This window comes from Carassius auratus, chromosome 2 (assembly GCF_003368295.1).
Source record: "Carassius auratus strain Wakin chromosome 2, ASM336829v1, whole genome shotgun sequence".
Lineage (NCBI taxonomy): Eukaryota > Metazoa > Chordata > Actinopteri > Cypriniformes > Cyprinidae > Carassius > Carassius auratus.
In genome coordinates this window covers 4,560,787-4,581,932 of record NC_039244.1, presented here as the reverse complement: position 1 = coordinate 4,581,932, position 21,146 = coordinate 4,560,787, and the positions used below count along the sequence as shown (strand labels likewise).

Genomic DNA, 21,146 nt, shown 5'->3' with positions numbered 1-21,146 from the left:
CTAAATAGAAATATTTTAAAAGTAAAACAGTGACAAAATAATATAACAGTAACAAAATTACGTAACTACTAAATTACTACTATACTTTTAGTCAATCAAAAAAATGAATACAAATGGCAAAATCATAAGGTATTACTAAAAAAAGTTTTACTTAACACTGAAACATGATGAAAAATATAGAACTATAAAAAAAGAAAACAAGAAATATTGCTATGCAATCAATTGAAATATAATACTTTAATAATTAAAGTACTAAAATTAGTAAACTGAAATAAATTAAATATAAATCACAAAATTACTGAAACGAACTAAATAAACAACTTAAAACTACTGTACAGTTACTACAACTACATTTTTAATAACAGATAACACAATAACATCTTCAGAGGTGAATAAATGGATCATTTATAATTAATATGAATAAACAGGATTTGAATTGATGTCACTTGTGCTGCTTTGATTGGCTTTTATGAAGTGCAAGATAAACAGATTTCTACAGCAATAACACAGTGACTAACTACAAAAAGATGACATCTGCTGCCTGCGATACTCCTACATGGAGTATAGGAACGTGTGTGTGTGTGTGTGTGTGTGTGTGTGTGTGTGTGTGTGGTGTAATAGATACACTCACTTCCAGTATCTATTCTCTCTCTCAATGTGTTCCAATTGTCATTTTTATTGGCTTGAAGGGCATTGCAGGATGAGAACTTCATTTGTGGAGTCGTTCTGAATGAAAATGAGCAACAAGATCTCTTCATGAGCAATCTTTTTGTCCGACCCTGAAGAAAATGTTATTTCTCTGATATTGCTATTTTAGCTTTAGGCACTTGAGCAGGTTTGTCTCAGATGCTTCTTCTAAAATGTCTTAGGAGAAATAAAATAGGCACAGTGAGATAATCGTTTGGAGCTATAAAAATGCAGGAAAAAGTATGTGAACCCTTTGTTTTGTGAAAAGTATGTGAACCCTATATATAAAATTGTGAACTGAAGGTCGATGTTTTTAAATGATATTAAAAGGCCTTTTACTTGCTTAAAATCAGACGACAGAAGGGATGCAGTAGATGGTGTACATCAGGTTTTCAAGGAACAACAGTTTTGATCATGTTGATCATTTAGAGGCCTTAGAAATGTGAGAATCTTTAAATGGTTAAGTGTTGAATGTGCACTAATCTGACAGCGAGTGGTTTTGGTGCAGAAAGAAGCGAAAAGCCAGTGGAGTGGGAGAAACGGTGAGTGAAAGGAGACCTGCAGAGAGAGAACAAGGAGTGGTGGAGAGTGAGGAAGGTGAGAAGAAAGACAGGAGAGCAAGGGAATAAGGGAGGAGAAGTCAGACTTTGATCAGAGTAGAAAGGAGTTCATCACACACTCTAATCTGAAGGATAAATCTTGACACTTTCTTGATAGTGTTTCACAGAGACCTGAACCACGTGTGCTCTTCCCCAGAGCGAATCCTGCTTTTTACACCTCAGACGGGCGTACGAATCGACCCGCGTGCATCTCTGATGAATTCAATTTTACAGTTTATGAAGTGGAACATAAGATCTCCCCACCCCCTGCAGAGAGTTTACAGCACACTGTTGTGCTCACGTTCAGCGGGATGTTTATGATGAACCTATCTTGATGATGTGAGCAAGGTATTGTGGGCAGGGAAACTGATATTAACCAACTAGATCTTTTATATTGAGTGTTTTTTTTGAGAGTTGTTTTGAGGTGCTATGCTCTTCTGGCTGGTTCCTAGCAACTCTCCAGTGGGTTGCTATGGCATTTTGGATGGTTACTACAGCTTTGCTAGGTGGTTGCTTGGGCCAGTGTTGCCAAATCCATTTTTTCCCGCAGAATTTGGCTTCTTTTAAACTGTTGCCTTGGGATGAAGAAAAACACCCCATTCCCCGGAATGCAATTTACACATTCTAACATTCTAAGATTAAACTTTCCATCGCCTGGAGCAGATTGACAGTCAGAGAGAAAAACAAACCAAATCAGTCACTTCATAACTGCTACACTTAATGATTAAAATTGATTTTTAAAAAATTGCACTGTGGATACTGGTGATTTTATTTAATTATTGAAATTTAGAAGGTTTGTTTTTCTTATTATGTGCTTAACATTATCTGTCCTATTATGTTGGTGCTGGTAGTAATTGTCAAAACAGTGAGTATAAAAAAAAAAAAAATCAATAAGTGTTCTTGCCTGAGTAGACATTTCTCAGGTCTTTTCAGATTTGGGTAATATGCTTAATTATAACATCTCTAGTGTGTTTTTTCAACGCACTATAATTTCCTTGAATATCTATAATTAAACGTCTTATACATAGTTTTTTTTACATGTGTCTTTTTTTTTCAATTTGTTCTGAAGGTTTTTTTCTCCATTGCATAGCCTCACTTACAATCACTGGCATCAGTCACAAATATTAAACATGTAGAAAAATCATTGTGGAAATGACAATGTTCTTGAATTGTAAAAGTTTATAATCTTTATACAGTTTCATCTAATTACTGCAAACATCAACTGAGCCCAACTGAAAGAGACCTGGTCCGCCTCCATTCCTAATCAGTTTATCATTCACCAGATAAAAACTGCAAGTCTGCAGAATTAGAAAAGTAGTAGTTAATCTCTCCTCATCTAAGAATGAGCAATAGTTTCTAGTTTCCCTCTGTAAAACAGCCATAGCTGCCTTAGCAAGCATCATTACTATCATTGCCTTACATTACGATCCAATCAAGAACACAAAGTCAAGATATCCTGCCACACATTACATTATTCAGAGCTAAATATTCAGTTGCACTTGAAAATGTTGCATGAGAGAAGTTACATTTATTGTGAATGCTGTTTAATGATGTACTCAACACACATTTCTGTCTGGGTTCAGTTTTAGAGTGAAGATCAGCTCTATTGTCTTCTAATTGGTGGGTAATTATCGGGAAACGGTGGTTTAATTTTGCCACCATTATTTGCATTGTATCCTGATGATCACCAAGAAAACACACAGAGGTAAGAAACTGGCAGTGTTGATGTGGTAATGTTAGAGCATAACTCAACAAATCAGGTGGAAATACTCACTATAATAAAAGGTGAAAGGTTGCGTAATTGTATATGCTCAAACACACACACTTTCTCTTCAGCTTATAAAAAATGAAAAGGTCCCTGTCCATTCTCTTATTCAAACACATGCACACACACGCTGTAAGTTGATCTATCACTAGGGAGTTTGTGTTTAATGCTGTGAGCAGCTTGAATGCATTTGTAACAACATCTCTTGTGCAAACACACACACACAGTGAACGCTGGAGTTGCATCTGTAACAACACATAGACCCTCGGCAGTCCTGCTAATCACCTCAAAGAGCCTGACCTCAGTGTCGGCCCCCTCGGGTTTCGGCTCCACCAGGAGGCCCAGTCAAACTCAATGGGGAGAGCAATGAATGGGCCCTACGGTGGAGCTGCGTGATGGGGCCCACATGCAGAGGTTTCAGCAAAATACACAAAACCACTTCAAAACGTTCCATTGATGTCCGTCAAGGAACAAAGGCATTCCTGATGCATGAGTGTTCGCAGCTGGCTATCCAGTAGCTTTCAGGACTGCTTTTATAGCTGGAACCACATTGTGATGCATTCAAGTTCGGCTACTTCCTGTTTAAATCGAACTGTGCAAATCTATTCCAAATACAATGTAAATCCTGGGGAAAATGTGTTTTTGGGTGATGTCCACAGTGTGGGCTCTGTGGTGGAGCTGCAAGCTGGGACCTAATTATCTGGTGTCTGTCTTCCAAAACAAACACAGCTCTCAAAATAATGACGTCTGGGGGAAAATGACTTGTGAAGCTGAGTCAATATTTTCAGCATTATTCTTTTGTCCATCCTCTCTTACCCTTTCATGTGTGACCCAACACACACACACACACACACACACACACACACACAATGTTTTGTTCATCTCTCTCTTCTTCACTCAAATTTTAATTAGGATTCAAACGACTTTGTTAAATGACACGAACGTCAAATGCTGCCAAGTCATTGTGATTCAAAGAGGATCAGTCTGGCAAAACAAATACACTGATGAGATATCATCACTGATGTTTCCACACAATAATTAATAAGAATACCCATTTCTATAGTGTTTATGCCAATTAAGACAACATCATTATACAAACTCTCACTCTCTCTTTCAGTTTTAATCCTAAAATGGTTTGTTTATATTCAGGTTTAAAAGAGATTTTGGATCCCAGATTCCCAATGTGCTCTCAGGCCTTGCTGTATAATATAATAAAACATAAACAGGGCAAATTAATTTGACAATAATGTTTATAAAGGTATTTCATTGCATTGCATTTCATGGAATAGTACATCGGACATGGAATTATCATAATATCCTAGATTCTCAGACATATATCATCTTCCCTGCAAGGTTATTTTGCAAGTACTGTACCTTGCAAAATACTATAGTATGACAATATGTCATCATTCACTACTATGGTTAAAAGCTGACCTTAAAATACTGAAAACCGAAATATATCTGATGCAACCTCCGTAGTGTTTTGTGAAGTTTGTAAACGGACATGAACCATAAACAAATTCGACCAGAGTAATCCTTGTCTGTTCTCTCTGTTTCCTTCAGGAGGAGTGTCGTAACTATATTAAGGTGTTGTTGAGCCATGATGGAGGGCTATTTGTGTGCGGGACAAACGCTTTCAACCCGCTGTGTGCCAATTACACGGTGAGTCTCCCCTGAGTTTAACATCAGCAAACATGTAGAGCGCAATTCTACACAAACAATACAAGATACAATTCTCTTCATCCTGCTACATATACTGCTGAAGAAATTCATCAGCATTTTATTGTTTTAAAAGGTAGCAAAGCAAACATCTAGATTAATACTGCTGTTTTGATTAAGCTACATATTCTGTGTTGTTTGCAACATGTCACCCACCTCACAGTTTTACTGCTAAAATAAATGTTCTTTTACAGTCCAGTTATTCAGAAATGCTTTGTAAGTCGGATCCACTGAATCTTCAGAAAGAATTGGTTCAGTTGAACTCAAATGCATGTTTATTATGGATTAACAGTAATGACAGTGGATCAGTACTGATTGAAGTTTAATTGATGTAATGATTAAAACTCAATAAATGGATGCACATAATTACATTGGAGAACCTGAAGAGATGCTCATTTGAATTGAATTGAAAGCATGAATGCATATGTATATAGTTTTGTGGGTGAATTTTTAGGAACATGCCTGGATTATATATCACCCCCAATTTAAAGGGAAACAATAAGAAACTATTTTGCATTAAGAAAATGAAGAATTAATATTGAAGCCTATTTCCACAATATAATAACAAAACAAAAAAATTATGAAAGGCAACTGTGACTTTTTATCTCATAATTCGTTTCAAGCTATAAGCAAGATATAAACTAAACTTGATATAAACTCAGATTTCGAACAGATTTATTTTTCTGGCAAAACTTTGTTTACATCTCACTTTTTATTTTCTTAGCCACAGAAGAAAAAAGAAAAAAGATGGTTGTGGCTATTTTATTTATCACTTTTTTTTTTGTTTGTTTATATCGCAATTCTGAGTTTATATATTCTAGTCCTTTTTTTTTTTTTTCATGATGGAAATGGGCTTCCATACACTAATGGCCAAAGATTATTATTTTTTTTTTACATGATCAATTGGTCATACGGTATTTAATGCTTCATCTACTTAATGCAACATATATTTTCTTTTTTCCTTTGAATTTGGGGTAAAATCACATGGATGCTTCATGAGAGTCACCCTTTTGTTTTGAGCAGAATTTCTAACCAATTCTAAACCACATGATGTTGTTAAATCTTCAAACCTTTGTTTTTACAGTATATTTCAACAGCAGAGCTTATTTATTGTTTCATATAAAATAAAAAAAAAAAACCTTTCTGGAGGCAGTTTGGTAGGTTTGTTTTATTTGTAAGATAAATGGACACGTGCTATAGTTGTCTCACGCTCACTAACACTCTGGACTGTTGCTGGAAGTGTGTAGAAATAGATAGCAGCACTTGTGAATGTGTTTGGAGATATGTGTGGTTTATAGCAGCTCTCATCCTCTCAGAAAGTGTCGTATCTTGTCCTCACAAACAGTGTGTGTGTGTGTGTGTGTTCAGAGAGACACTCTGGAACTGGTCGGCGAGCCCATCAGTGGAATGGCCCGATGTCCCTACGATCCCAAACACGCTAACGTGGCTCTGTTTGCAGGTAACTCACACACTTTCCTGGCTAAGTGTGTACTGATTTGTTTAGCATTTTTTTTTAAATCTGTGATAATGTGAGCCATACACCCAGTGGATGCACCACATAATAATATTTAATATCGCCTCGTTTTATTTGCTTCCATTAATGTGTTTACCATCTTCTTAACATCATTAAGCTCAAGGACTTTCTGTTTGAATACTTTGGCACATATATCATCCTGGCACAGTGTCGATCCTCACTTCTGGTTATTGACCGCTGACCTCTGCCCTTTGACCTCAGAGGGCAGCTTGTTCACGGGGACAGTGACTGACTTCCTGGCCATCGACGCTGTCATTTATCGCAGTTTGGGAGAGAGTCCTGCTCTGCGAACGATCAAGCATGATTCCAAATGGTTCAGAGGTACTGTTTCATACATAATAAAACTTTGAATGTTTGGTAATATCAATACATTGGTTTTATTTGTCATCTGTTTTGTTTTTGATTTTATGAATGTTCTTAATTGACACAGAATTTTTTCTCTTTTAAAGAATGGAAAATGATTTAAACATTCCTAATGCACTTTTCCCCTCCAATGTACAGTATACTCACTACCAGTCAAACATTTTGGGGTTAGTAATAATAAAAAAAATGGTTATACTTTCATTTGCAAGATTTGATCAAAAGTGACAGTTGACATTTTATAATGTTTATGATGTCACAATAATCGCTTTAAATAAATGCTGTTCTTTTGGAATTTCTGTTCAACAAAAAATCCTGAAAAAAATATTCCACAAAAAATATCAAGCAAATCTACTGTTTTCAACATTGGTAATAATAAATAATGTTTCTTGAGCAGCAAATCAGCATATTAGAATGATTTCTGTGGATCATGTGACACTATGGACTGGAGTAATAATGCTGAAAATTCAGCTTTGCATCACAGGAATAAATTACACTTTAAAATATATTCAGGCAGAAAACAGCTTTTTAAAACTGTAGTAATATTTCACAATATTACTGTTTCATTGTATTAAAAATAAAAAATTTACATGAGCATGTTTACATTTTTTTTTTAATTTTTAAATTATATTATTTATTATTATTATTAAAAAAAGAGTTATGGCTTTGTATTACCAAAGTAATTAAGGCTGTTTTAAGGCTGTTTTATGTCTACTAACTAGACATGATCAGAAGTGATTTTAGCATTATGATATTTTGGGCACTAAATATGGCCTTTCAGAAAGACAACTTACAAATATTCAACATTATTTTTAGTGATACAGCAACAGATTCAAATGAGGGAAAGCCAAACTAATTCTCTGTTCATCGAACCACATAAACTGTCAATAGAGCAAAAGTTGCACTGAACCTGGATGGTTCCTTTTAAGTTGTTTCAGGAAATGTTTGGTAAAATGGGTTTCATCCGTGTCGCTCTGCAATCTCCCTGTCAGCCTGAAGTGGGGTGTGTTTTGTGGATTTTAAAATAATTTCAGCAAGCGGTTTACAGCACTGAATTCTGAGTGTGATTTCACACCAGACATACCGAGAGCGCTAACAAAACCAAATGGAATTTTTTTTTTTTTTTTTTTTTTTTTATACCTGAGTTGTTTTTCACAGATATGTGAGACCTTGTAACCACAGGAAACTGCACGGAGCTCTTGGAGCCTCATTCAGATGAGAAAAGCTGGATGTGTGTATAATTTAGAGCTCTCTGATTGAACTTTGAATGCTGGAGAGCTATAAGTTGAATATCTTTATCAAAGAGCCACATAGACCTGCGTCTGCTTTTAAAACACATACAGTACTGCTCAAGAAGAGAGAGAGGAGAGGCCAAGACCTTCAAATGTCCTCACTTCACTCTCTTAGCTTTATTTAAGAGGACATGCATGTTTAATGAGGACTATATCTGCCTCATTCAGTTCTCTCGCTGTATATCTCTTTCTCTCCCTGTCTTTCTCTGGGACTGTGCATATGTTGTTTGTTCAGATGAAATGTCTTTATAATGACTGATGAGTGTTTACTTATTTGAGCTGCAAGTTCTCCATAGGACGCCCTCAGACTGTAAAGTGAAAGCCTGTTTGTGTGTGTGTGTGTGTGTGTGTGTGTGTGTGTGTGTGTGTGTGTGTGTGTGTGTGTGTGTGTGTCGTACAGAGCCTTATTTTGTGAGCGCCGTGGAATGGGGGCCTCATATCTACTTCTTCTTCAGGGAGATGGCCATGGAGTTCAACTACCTGGAGAAGGTAAGAAAGAGGAGTACAGACAGAGATTTACACTGTTGTTCAAAAGTTTGGGGTTGAGAAAATGTGTTGTTTTTGATAGAAGTCTTTTATTCTTATGATGGCTGCATTTATTACAGTAAAATACAGTAAAAAGTGTAATGTTGTGAAATATGATAACTTCACAAAATGTATGATTTAAAATAACAGATTTCTATTTGAATCTTTAAAAATATTTGTTTGTTTTTTTATTTGTTTGCATCCTTACTAATAATCAAAGTGGGAAATTTTTTTTTTTTTATTACTGCCCCCAACAATGTATTCTTTAAATTTATTAAAAGTAAGCTACTTAACCTAATAATTCAATATTAAGCTAGGTTGTAATGTCATGCTCATAACTTGCACATTAATAAATGACTGCCCATGGATAGCTATCCATGACTATTCAGTATTGAGGAACTTGATAGTGCACCGCCCAGTACTCAGAGGTCAGCCAATCATAATAGAGGTCATTTACATATTAAAGGTACAGTACTGTAAATGTCTGGTAGCTATAACAAAATTAATTTAAAGGAATATTTCACCCAAAAATGAAAATTTGCCTCTAAGGCCATTAAAGATGTAGGTGAGCTTGGGAACAGACTTTTAATGTAATGTAGCATTTCATCACTTGCTCACCAGTGGATCCTCTGCAGTGAATGGGTGCCGTCAGAATGAGAGTCCAAACAGCTGATAAAAACATCACAATAATCCACATCACTCCAGTCCTTCAATTAACATCTTATCAAGTGAAAAGCTGAATGTCTGTAAGAAACAGTCCATTATTAATATGTTTTTCTTCATACTGGTCTATATACTCTATCCATAATGTTGTTTTCTCCAGTTCCTTTAAGTGAAACAGAAGTGGGAAAATGTTTGGGTAAAACTACATTATGAATGCTTTTGGCACAAGAAGACTTGACCAACTTTATAATTGGACTGTTAAAACAAATAAAATGCAGTAGAGCAGAGTATGGTTCTTTTAGGTTTTTACACTATCGTCAAACGACTGAATTCTCTCGATTGATGTGTGAGGTTAAAAAGCAGTCCTTTGAATAGTCACTTTGATTGTAGAACTGAATAGAAGCTGTGTGCAATAAAACTGAACTGTTTTCTTTCTGAATATGTGTTTGTGTGTGCATTAGGTGATGGTGTCCCGCGTGGCTCGTGTGTGTAAAGGTGATTTGGGCGGCTCTCAGCGGGTGTTGGAGCGCCAGTGGACGTCGTTTCTGAAAGCACGTCTGAACTGCTCGATCCCGGGAGACTCGCACTTCTACTTTAACCTGCTGCAGTCCACCAGCCCCATCATACGCATGCAGGGCAGGGACGTCATCCTGGGGGTCTTCTCAACACCCTCCAACAGGTACACACACTCATACAGGAGGAATCATATAGAGGACGGTGTGATCACTAGCATTATAGTGGAACAATCAGTGCGTTTGAATGATGAATGCAGAATGCAGTCCTGATGCAAATAAGAAAAAAAGCATCTGAGAAGATTGTTTCCTCAAATCATTTATTATCTTATCAGTTTCCATATGTCCGGTTACTATTATGTGTAAGACACGGTAAAGGTGAATTTCTCAAGAACTTACCTGGTTCAAATTTATTTTATTTTATTTTATTTTATTTTGAAACCACTCAGAGGAAATAGTGGCATGACATTTCAAAATAGGTCCCAAAGATTTCATGATTGACACATACAGTAAATCTAAAATGTTTTTTTACAGTGGCACAGCATACCTGGGAGTACCTCGAAAGAAATGATCACTGGAACAAGCTAAAAAACGAAAGATTAGATGTTGAATTCCGCACTGAATTTGCATTTTGGCGCAGCATGAAGCTTGAAATAGCTCCCAATAGAGAACAGACATTTACATACTGTAGACCTAGAATAAAAGGGGTACGGAGACAAAGCAAGCAAGAAAGATGGCAGGAGATACTGTAGAACAACAACCAGCCGATAATCTGAGCTCATGGGTTTATCAAAGAGAAAGAATGGTTCTGTTCTAGATCGTGTTGTTCTGTCAGCTCTTCGAGTGCTCGTAACACACTGTAAGAGAGTAAGTGTGTGACGAGTGTGTGTTCAGTATGATATACTGCAGTCCATCAGGCAGATGATGAGGGCCATTTTCACTAGATTACCTCTCATTGTGTTCGTATGATTAGAATAAAAATGAGCTTCATCATCAGCTTCCAGGGGAATGCTTTTGGTGTTTTATCTGCTCTGCTAGATGTGGTCATTTTTCTACAAGGGAAGAGCAAATTATTTAGAAAAAGGAAGAGGAATGAGATGAATGGGGAGTTTTCATGAAATTAAACGTTTGTACCCTTTTGTGCCCAAAATTTCTGATATATGCATTTATTTATGGCCATATTGTGACCGATTTTGGTCCAGATTTTGTTCCCTTCATTGTGAACAATGAATAACCCAATATGCCACGAGTAGCTGTCAATAACAGTGATTTTATCTCTCTTAACCATATTAAAAATTACTGTAACACACAGCCTTGACTGACTTACTACCTTTTTAATAAAATAAATAAATAAATAAATAAATAAATAAATAAATAAATAAATAAAATTATTATTATTATTATTATTATTATTATTATTATTATTATTATTATTATTATAGAACATTAACTGATTTCTATATTAATATGTATATTTTACCTGGTAACCATTAAAACGCTACAGTTAGGATAATGAAGTATATTGTTTAGCTCAAGAATTATTAAATCTGATCATTGTTATTAGTAGTGAACATTCACATTTCATTTATTTATGAATATTTTGTTTGATTTGTATTATGATTATCATCAAATAACCATATATAAGCCATATAACCAAACATAGGATAATTGTATTTATTTTTTTGGTGATTTTTTTATTTATTGCTATTACTGTTATTGTTACTATTATTATTGAATGTTAACTGATTTATGTTTTGAGATTTGGTATGTTTCTTTGCAACCATCAACGACAGCCTACAATTAGGCTAATGAACTCTGTTATTTGGTGCAAGAAGTGTTTATTATTAGTTATTATTATTAATCAAAATTATATTGTAGAATAAAAAAATATACGATTGTACAAAAAAGTACAAAGTTGATAAAGCAATTGATATAGCTCATTTGCATAACTTAAGATGTTTACTGTTGTTTTGTAAATGTATTTTTAAACACCTTACCTTAGTAACCACTTAGTCTGGCTGTGTTACTCGCACTAGAGTTTTAGCTGAGCTTCTATGCCACCGTTAAAAAAGCATGAAGCCCCTCCTGCTTTGTGCCCTGTCCATTCTTCTTATTTAGTCCTCATTTCTCAGCCCCCCGTCGTGTCCTGTCTCAAATGTGTGATGAGGAGATCTTGGCCTGTTCACCTCGACCCCACTGGGCTGGGCAGTTACACAGGCATGCTGCCAGAAAGCCTTTAAAGCAGTGGACGATAGGTGACCAGGGCCGAGTGCCAGAGAGAACAGAGTGAAAGTAGAGCTGGTTTGTCTAGCTTGAGGTTTACAGGACTGTAGATCACTGCATCTGACAGCTCATTGGCTTGATTAGAGTTGGAGGCCACAAACTTCTGACAGCTTACTGGCTTCAGACGTGTTCGCCGAGTGGCTCCTATTCGAACCCTGTCTGCACGTCTCATTTTTTGCAGTGGTAATGCACATCAAAACTGATTTTTGGAGTATTATTATTATTATTATTCAGTGTTGTCTCTTATGCTCAATGAAGTCTCTTATATTCAATTTAATGTATTTTAAAATGTAAGTTGCTCCTGTGGTACAAAGCTGAATGTTCAGAAATCCTTAATGAATAGAATATTTTATTAATATTTTTTATTTGCATTTATTTAAAATATAATAATATAATAAATATTAAAATACATAAAACATGATAAATGTCTTTGTCACTCTTAAACAATTTATTTATATGTTATTTATATATACATTTATTTATATATATAAGAAAATAAATGAAAAACTTTACAAAAGTACATAACAAAATAACCAAAACTACAATTTTAAATTGAAAACTATATATATATATATATATATATACATATATATATATATATATATATATATATATATATATATATATAAAGATATATTAAATTAAGTACTCTAATACAGATAAAATAGCATGCAAAACATATTGAGTAAAATTGTCACTTTTTTAACTAAAAAAAAATAAAGAGCTAATTTTTAAAAGGTAGTGTAGAAACATGTTGACTTTCTTTCTTTGTGGAATAAAGGTGAAATTTAATATATACATATATTAATGCTGTTGTTTTTTTGCCAGTATAATTACAGTCAATGGGATTCACTAATGTTTTTGTTCCAAATATCATTCATCAAAATATCTTCAATTGTGTTCTACAGAAGAAAGTAAGTCATGCAGGTTTGAAACAACATGAGGGGGAGTAAATGAAGGCAGACTTTTAATTATGAGCAATGATTAGCAAACACTACAGTACTAATGAAATCACATTGTGTCAGAACAGTGCATTATTCTTTTAATCACATTCATTTTTAGTCACCTTCTGAGGTAAATGAGAAAGGTGTCAGTGCCCTAATGGCACTTGTAGAACATTATTGTTTTTCCCTTTATTCTTTTTAAATAGTTGATGTAATTATAAGGTTGTGCTACACTGGCAAGCTCAGTAAAGGAGAGCAAGATGCCATCCAGTGACATCTCTGTTAATTTGGTGTAATTTTTGGCACAGATGTCCTCCATAAGGGCGGCAGGCGGTGGGCTCAGGCCCGTCTCCAAATCAGGCCATTAACACCAAGCCCACTGCGTCGTCTCTGTCCATCAATCTGCACACATTTTCCAAATTTTCCAAATGAGACCCTTCATTCCCAAAAGCCTTTCAATTACCAACAGCCCATATTAAACAGATCAGACCCCATATTTTATGTGTATGTATTAGTGGGGGATATTACAGAGAAACTGAGCAGGAATGAAATGATAAGAATTGAATGAACAGACCTCATCATGTCCAAATGTGATGAGTGCACTGGACTGGTCTTGTCTGCTGCAGTTTTATTTAGTCACTGTGTGGATTTGCACTCTCATTGTGATCAGGATAATGTAGCTATTGGCTCAAATTCAAGCTTGCATCACAATTATTTTCCCTAAATTGTTTCATTGTGTTGAGTAACGTTTGTCTGGTTTACAAATATAGCGCTTTAATTTATACAATCATAAGCTTTAAATAGTGTGCTTCCTCACTGCATATTTCAACCAAAAATCTGTCATCATTTACTTACCATCATGTGGTTCCAAATCTCTTTGACAAAAGCATGTTTTGAAGAATGTTTGTAAGCAAACAGTTTTGGTTCCCATTGAATTCCATTGCATTTTTGTCCGTATAACAGAAGTCTGTGGGAACTGAGACTGAAACTGAAACTCATTTCTTTATGTTCCACACAAGAAATAAAGTCATGTACTGTAGGTTTGGAAATCATTTTTGGTAATTGAAATAAAGCTAAAGTCAAATAAACATAGATGAAAAGCTTAAACTTAAATTACTAAGTAAAATTACTCAAATAAAAACTGAAATAAGCTAAATTAAAGCTATATAAAAGTATATATTTTAAAAACGAAGACTAAAAATTTAAGTTAAAATGAAATCTGGAAATATGAAAATAAAAGCAATTTAAAAATAGTAATAAAAACTGTAACAGTATAAAAAAATTACTAAAATAACACTACGCCTACTCTAATACAAATAAAATAGCATGCAAAAATACTGAGTGAAATGGTAAATTTTTTATTAAACTTTAATTAACCTCTTATTGATGCTTTCCAGCTTTTAATTTAATTATATTGATTTATATTGATTTATGTACAAACCTCATTCGCAGGCTATTTGAACAAAATTGTGTTTGACAGTAACCTCTCTGATGAAATAATAATAATAATAATGATAATAAAACAGCTAAAACCAGCCAACCTGCTGTTTTTGACCAACGTTTGTGGGATTGAGTCTATGGAAGTTTGTTTTGTGAGAGACACTTTATGAGTTTTGGTGGAGGTGCAGGGGCTTGGTTTTGTCCCAGTCATTTAAGATAAAGGACAGTGAGGTTTGGTTCATCTCTGGCCCGGCATTGGCACAGTTTTGGCCAAATGTTGTCCAGTGTTGGCTCAGCAGGTCTGGTGTCAGGTGAGGGGTGCAGACAAGCCCTCTCTCTCCAGTTCCAGCGGGACACCAGGCAGAACTCGTCAAATCTGTCACTGTGGTCCAAACACACATGTTCTGAGAGCAGCTGATGGGACCATGTGTGACTGCAGCCTGCTCCTGTTTTACAATCCACACAACATCACAAGATTCATAAATGCATTGTTAATATTTGCACATGTTTGGGCTGTTGTTGTTTTCCTAACAAAATTATAGTGTTAAGGGGATTATAGTTAAGTTAAGGGGATTTTGTAAAAGATTAATAGTATGGGAATTTTAATTAAGAACAAGTAAAAACCTACATTTATGTATTCATTTATACATTTCATCTAGACAATATTCCCAAGAAAAGGATAGGGTGGATTTATAATTATTATTATTATTATTTAATACAAATTATTGCATAACTTGTGATATTATGGTAAAAGAAACTTAAAAATATTTATAATCTTTTTAAAAGTCTAAAACTTGATCTAATATATTCAGAAATTAAAATGTAGGTAATTTTACTTAGAAAATTTTACTTAAAAGACAATAAAATAAAAATATTGCTTTAAAAACAATCCCTTTCAAAAATATTGGGCTTGATAAGATTTTTTTTGTTATAGATTTTGTTATAGTGTACCAAGGCTGTATTTATTTAATCAAAACTACTGTAAATACAGTAATATTGTGAAATATTATTTGATATATATTTTATTCGTATGATGCTTGTAAAGCAGAATTTTCAGCTTCATTACTCCAGTCTTCAGTGTCACATGATCCTTCAGAAATCAGTCTAATATTCTGATTTGCTTCTAATATAATAATAATGTCATGCTTATTTGGTAATTATTATCATTGTTGAAAGAAATTGTGATGCTTAATATTTTTGTGAAAAATGATTTTTTTTTAGAATTATCTTTTGAACAAAAGAAAAACAACAGCATTTATTTTATTTGCAAAATTATACTGTTACTTTTGATCAAATAACAATGAATTTCTTACTCCAAACTATTGACGATAGTGTATAACTATTAATTTCAGTGTATGCATCAGAGCACACCAGACTTGATAATTCCATGTTTTGCACAAGGCTGAATACGTTCACAACGAGTCTTCGATTAGATTAGTGGTGTTGTTGTGGCTGAAATCTGGACAGATAAGAGGATCCAAATTTCCTCAACAGCCCATCTGACCTCCCGCCGTTTGGAAGTGGAGGAGAGAGGCACAAGCTGCCCTGGAACACATGGTGAACACCTGCAGACCAGAAAACACACACACACACACACACCTCAGGCTGTACACTTGTTCTTCCTGGCAGTTCATTTTACAGTTTCCTTCTGTGTCTGATCTACGATTTCTTTTTTGTTTCATGTGCATCAAGCTATAATATGTAGTTTTTTCCACAGTTTATTCAATATCATGTCTTTCCAAAGAGATTTTTCTTTCTTTCATGAAACATAGAAGATATTTCAGATATTCATACATTGAAAGCATATAGTGACCAAAAAGCACCACGAAAAGGTGAAAAATCAGTCCAAATGTGTGCTGTATAGTTATATGGATAATAAAGCCTATGCGCTATACAATAACTGTATGTCAATATGGTGAGCTTGTTGAGTCACTTGAATTTACATCACATTTGCGTTTTAATTGATTTATTTTTTTTGTTTTTTTTAGTCTTGTTGTGACATGTCGCTTTGACAATTCATCATTTTTATGTCAGAAAATGTTTCAGACCGTGTGTGTGTGTGTTTGAGGTGTGGATTGGATCAGTGATGTGTCTTGACCCTCTTGTTCTCTGTGTTTACCCAGCATCCCCGGCTCGGCGGTGTGTGCGTTTGACATGCAGCAGCTGGCACGTGTGTTTGAGGGCAGATTCAAGGAGCAGAAATCTCCAGAATCCATCTGGACACCTGTACCTGATGAACTGGTACCAAAACCCAGGTATCTATCTATCTATCATTCTACTGATCTATCCTATCCATCCATCCATCGTTCTAATTTTTTACCAATTATCCATCCATTGTTCTATCTAATATCCATCCTATCATCATTCTATCTTCTACTGATCCATCCATCCATCTGTCCAGCCATCATCCACCCATCCATCCATCATTCTATCATTCTACTGATCTATCCTATCCATCCATCCATCATTCTATCATTCTACTGATCTATCCTATCCATCCATCCATCATTCTATCATTCTACCCATCCATCCATCCATCCATCCATCATTCTATCATTCTACCCATCCATTCATCCATCATTCTATCATTCTACTGATCTATCCAATCCATCCATCTTTCATTATATCATTCTACCCATCCATTCATCCATCATTCTATCTTTCTACCGATCCATCAATCCATCCATCGTTCTATCATTCTACTGATCTGTCATTCATCCTTAATTCTAACATTCTACTGATCCATCCATCCATCATTCTATCATAATACTGATCTATCCATTCATCCATCTATCTCTCTACCCATCCATCCATCCATCCGTCATTCTATCATAATACTGATCTATCCATCCATCCATCCATCCATCCATCCATCTATCCCTCTACCCATCCATCCATCATTCTATCATAATACTGATCTATCCATCCATCCATCCATCTATCCCTCTACCCATCCATCCATCCATCATTCTATCATAGTACTGATCTATCCATAAATCCATCTATCCCTCTACCCACCCGTCCATCTATACATCATTCTATCTTTCTACCAATCCATCCACCCATCATCATTCTATCATTCTATCATCCTACTGATCTATCCATTCCTCTTTCTTTCTATGATTCTACCCATCCATTCATCCATCCATCAATCTTTCGTTCTATCATTCTACCATTCATCCAATGTTCTTGTATTTTACTGATCTAATACTAATAATTCTGTCTTTCTACTGATCCATCCATTCATCCATCCATCCATCTATCCATCATTCTACTGATTGACTGCTTGATATCTAGTTGTCTTCTTCTGGTTTGTAGCTTGAAATGTCAAGCGTTAATTTGACTTTCCTAGGCCTGGAGGATGTGCTGTCCAGGGGTCGAGATTCAGCTCCTCCAACACCCTTCCTGATGAAGTGCTGAATTTCATCAAAACTCATCCACTGATGGATGAAGCGGTACCTTTGCTTGGACACAGACCGTGGATAGTCAAGACTATGGTCCGGTAAGATGAGTACAGCTACTCAACACAGGTGTTATGGAAAAATATCAATAAACCGCAAGATGCTTGTTGTACGAAGTGTGTTGCTGAGAGTTGAAAAGGTGAAACACAATTCTCACGGCCTGCTAAAAGCCATGTTGAGATATCAGGAGGCCGAGCTCTGCTGTAATATGGCTAATGTAGCAGCACCGCCACTAAAAGGACATCATTCTGTGAGCATTCCTGCTAAGAGCGTTCCTACAGTGTCTCTCAAGGTTAACGGGGGAAAAAACCCTTAGTTAAAATATGAATCTGAACTCCAGAAGTGCTTCTGAGGAGAGTAAATTGCCTGAGGCTTTCAGAACCAAAGCAAAGCTTCTGTGCAAAGAGGAAAAAATATAGCTGTAAATCATCTCACTTTTAAAAATTTGATTGAAATGGCCACTGGGTTCCTTCATGATAACAAGAAGTAAATTGACACAAAAGAGAGTGGTTCTCTGGTGTCCATTTGATTCATATTCAATAACAGACTGTTTTGCCTGAATGTTTATCTTGAATAAACATTAGTGAATTACTCCTCATAAAGACTTCAATGTCTTGAAGTAAAGGTTTTTCACAATTACAACCAAGTAAAAGTACTCAGAAATTAAAAGTTGTTGTGAGCCATCAGAGACTCTGGTGAAAATCCTCTGTGTTTGTAAACTTTGATCCAAATAAGCCTTTTTACACCTAATCTTCTCAAGTCTCAACAGAGAGAGTATTTACACATCTTATCTCTGACATCCCTTTTTAATTATTCCTTAAGCTGTAGTAAGAATAACACAACAAGAATGGTTTAAAACAGATAGCGGCGGCACTAAAATCTGATTAATGTTTGAAGCTAAAATAAATGACAAACTGTGACCGCCAGCAGAATTCAACAAATCAAAACAAACCCTATTTACTTCCTTAATGTTCCGGTGCACAATTCAGAAATGAATGTTCTATAAAAAAAAATGTGTCTTTCAAATCGCAATACCTTCAATGACTCTGAATGTACTGTTTTATTCCTCAGAATTGTAACTAGGCCGTGTGGGTAGGGAAATAACACAGGGTTACATTTTTTTTCTTATTCAATATTCTGTGTCACTTGGAAAAATATCACATTATGGTTGCAAAATGGCTTGCAAATGCAGTTTCGTGTTGATTTTAAAGCACTGTTTTATTTGGCTAGTGTAAACAGCTTAGAGTTAGCATGATGAAATATGTTGTCGGAACATTACTTTCATCATATTGATGTTGCAACTGTTTTAGAAAAGCAATAAGCTTCTGTAATGTGTGCATATTGTTTTATTTTCCTAATTTTAAAGGTACCAGTTGAACACTATGGTGGTGGACACTGAGGCAGGCCCACATCGCAATCGGACTGTGGTGTTCCTCGGATCCACCAGGGGAACCGTTCTCAAGTTCCTCATCACACCCATCCCGGAGAACCCGTACTCCAATACCAATATTTTTCTGGAAGAGCTGGAGGGATACAACCAAGAAAGGTGAAGGGATTTTTTGTTAGAAACCAGTTTGAGGCAAGAAGCTACAGGAGGTGTGGCCTGCAGCGAGGGTGGGATCTTATGCTTTCAAAACTAGATTGCTATTGCTATACTCTCCGAAATCGCCTACCCTGCCATTAATTAACTCTGATGAATTAACTGAGGAAAGAATTGTGATATTTATTAGTTAAAATGTTTACCTTTATTACCTGTAGTGTACACTAAGAATATGACAACCCGAGAGAGATAAATCTATGCTACCTCTAAAAAGATGAAAGCAGCTTAGTAGACAAGATGTTATGCAAACATTGGATTCAGACATACTTTGATGACTTTTGGCCTTCCCTGATAAGGCAGATTGTTGCAGGATTGAAAAGTCAGGAGCAGAGATCAAGTTGTTTTTGTCCTAAGCATCCTTTCATCTGTTTCCAGACTTCCAAAAATCAGTTTTTATCAAAAAGTGTCTCGCAGTTGTTTACTGTTGTTGACGATTAGCCCTGGATTAAAAACTTTAGCAATGTCAAAGGAAAAGATATTCAGTGTCAAATGCAACTGAAGAAATAAATCCACAAACAGCGCCTCTGAAAATGTCCTCAAAAGCAAAAGGAGGCAAAATGATTCAGCTGGGTTTCTGATAATTTGTGTGTGTGTGTGTGTGTGTGTGTGTGTGTGTGGTCAGATGGATGAAAACATGGCTGGGGTTTTGAAGATGAAAGGCAATACCTGTCTGGAGGAAGAACTGTAAGGTTCAGAGAGATGCATGCTGGGAGATGAAGGCGAGTTGTGTGGCGGTTGAGATAATGTTCTCAGCAGGACGCCACACTCGCTGGGAAACACACACACACACACACACCTGAAACAAAGAGATCACTGTGTCTGCTTGACCTTCTGGCTTGCCGCAGGTGTTCTCTGGATGGCATCCCAAACTCTCACACAACTTCCTGTAATATGTCTCACTTGTCTTCCAGCTATTTATCAGTGTTTAGATTACATGTCTGATATCTGTGACCTGCTGTTGGGGAGTTTCTCTGAGACGCTGGTGTCATAATTTAATCAGAGATGTGGCAGTAATTTAATGCCTTATTAGCAGCTTGACAGTTAATGTGTGTTGGAAAAAGACCAACTCTGACTGAATCTCTTTTAGTCTGTATTTTTTTGGGCTGTTTGCCACTTTTTATAGCATGTCTGTGACTATAAAAAAAGTGGCAAACAGCCCAAAAAACAGGAGCTTACTGAAGAAAAAGAGAAAGTTTAAGAATTTGCCTTCACAAGTTGGAAATTGAATTGGCCACACCCCACAGGAAGTGGAATTTACAAAATTATAATTCATGTAAATTTAATAGGTAATGCATTCTGTGTTGGTCCATAAATTTACCATTCAAGCATTTTAGGTCAGTATGGTAAATTATGCTTTTATTCAGCAAAAATGCATTAAGTTGATTTAAAGTGACAGTAATGATATTTACACTGTTACACAAAAATTCTATTTCAAATGTTTCTTGAACAGCAAATGTGCACATTAGAATGATTTCTAACAGGTCATGTGACACTGAAGACTGGAGTAATGATGTTGAAAATTCAGCATTTTAAAATTACATTTTTAAATACATTCAGAGAGAAAACAGTTACATTACATTCTAATGATATATCACAATATTACTGTTTTTCTGTATTTTTCCACTAATAAATGCAGCCTATGTGTGCATAAGACTACTTTTAAAAAACATTTCAAACTGTAGTGTCAGTAAAATGAAATGTTCAAAAGTATTTCAAGTAAATGTTAATAAAAAGCCTATTATCTAAACATAATCTAGTAAAA

The 21,146-nt window shown here is 35.4% G+C and overlaps 1 protein-coding gene across 1 annotated transcript in view; it reads left to right on the top strand.

Moving 5' to 3' along the window:
* The window catches only part of LOC113113404 (semaphorin-6B-like), a 90,771-nt gene that overhangs the window by 59,397 nt on the left and 10,228 nt on the right, over positions 1-21,146 (top strand). Inside the window, exons 6-13 of the mRNA XM_026279575.1 lie at positions 4,615-4,713; positions 6,139-6,229; positions 6,506-6,625; positions 8,357-8,445; positions 9,606-9,823; positions 16,447-16,578; positions 17,676-17,825; positions 19,151-19,330. Coding sequence (XP_026135360.1) covers positions 4,615-4,713; positions 6,139-6,229; positions 6,506-6,625; positions 8,357-8,445; positions 9,606-9,823; positions 16,447-16,578; positions 17,676-17,825; positions 19,151-19,330 — 1,079 coding nt within the window. The remainder of the gene's footprint in view (positions 1-4,614; positions 4,714-6,138; positions 6,230-6,505; positions 6,626-8,356; positions 8,446-9,605; positions 9,824-16,446; positions 16,579-17,675; positions 17,826-19,150; positions 19,331-21,146) is intronic.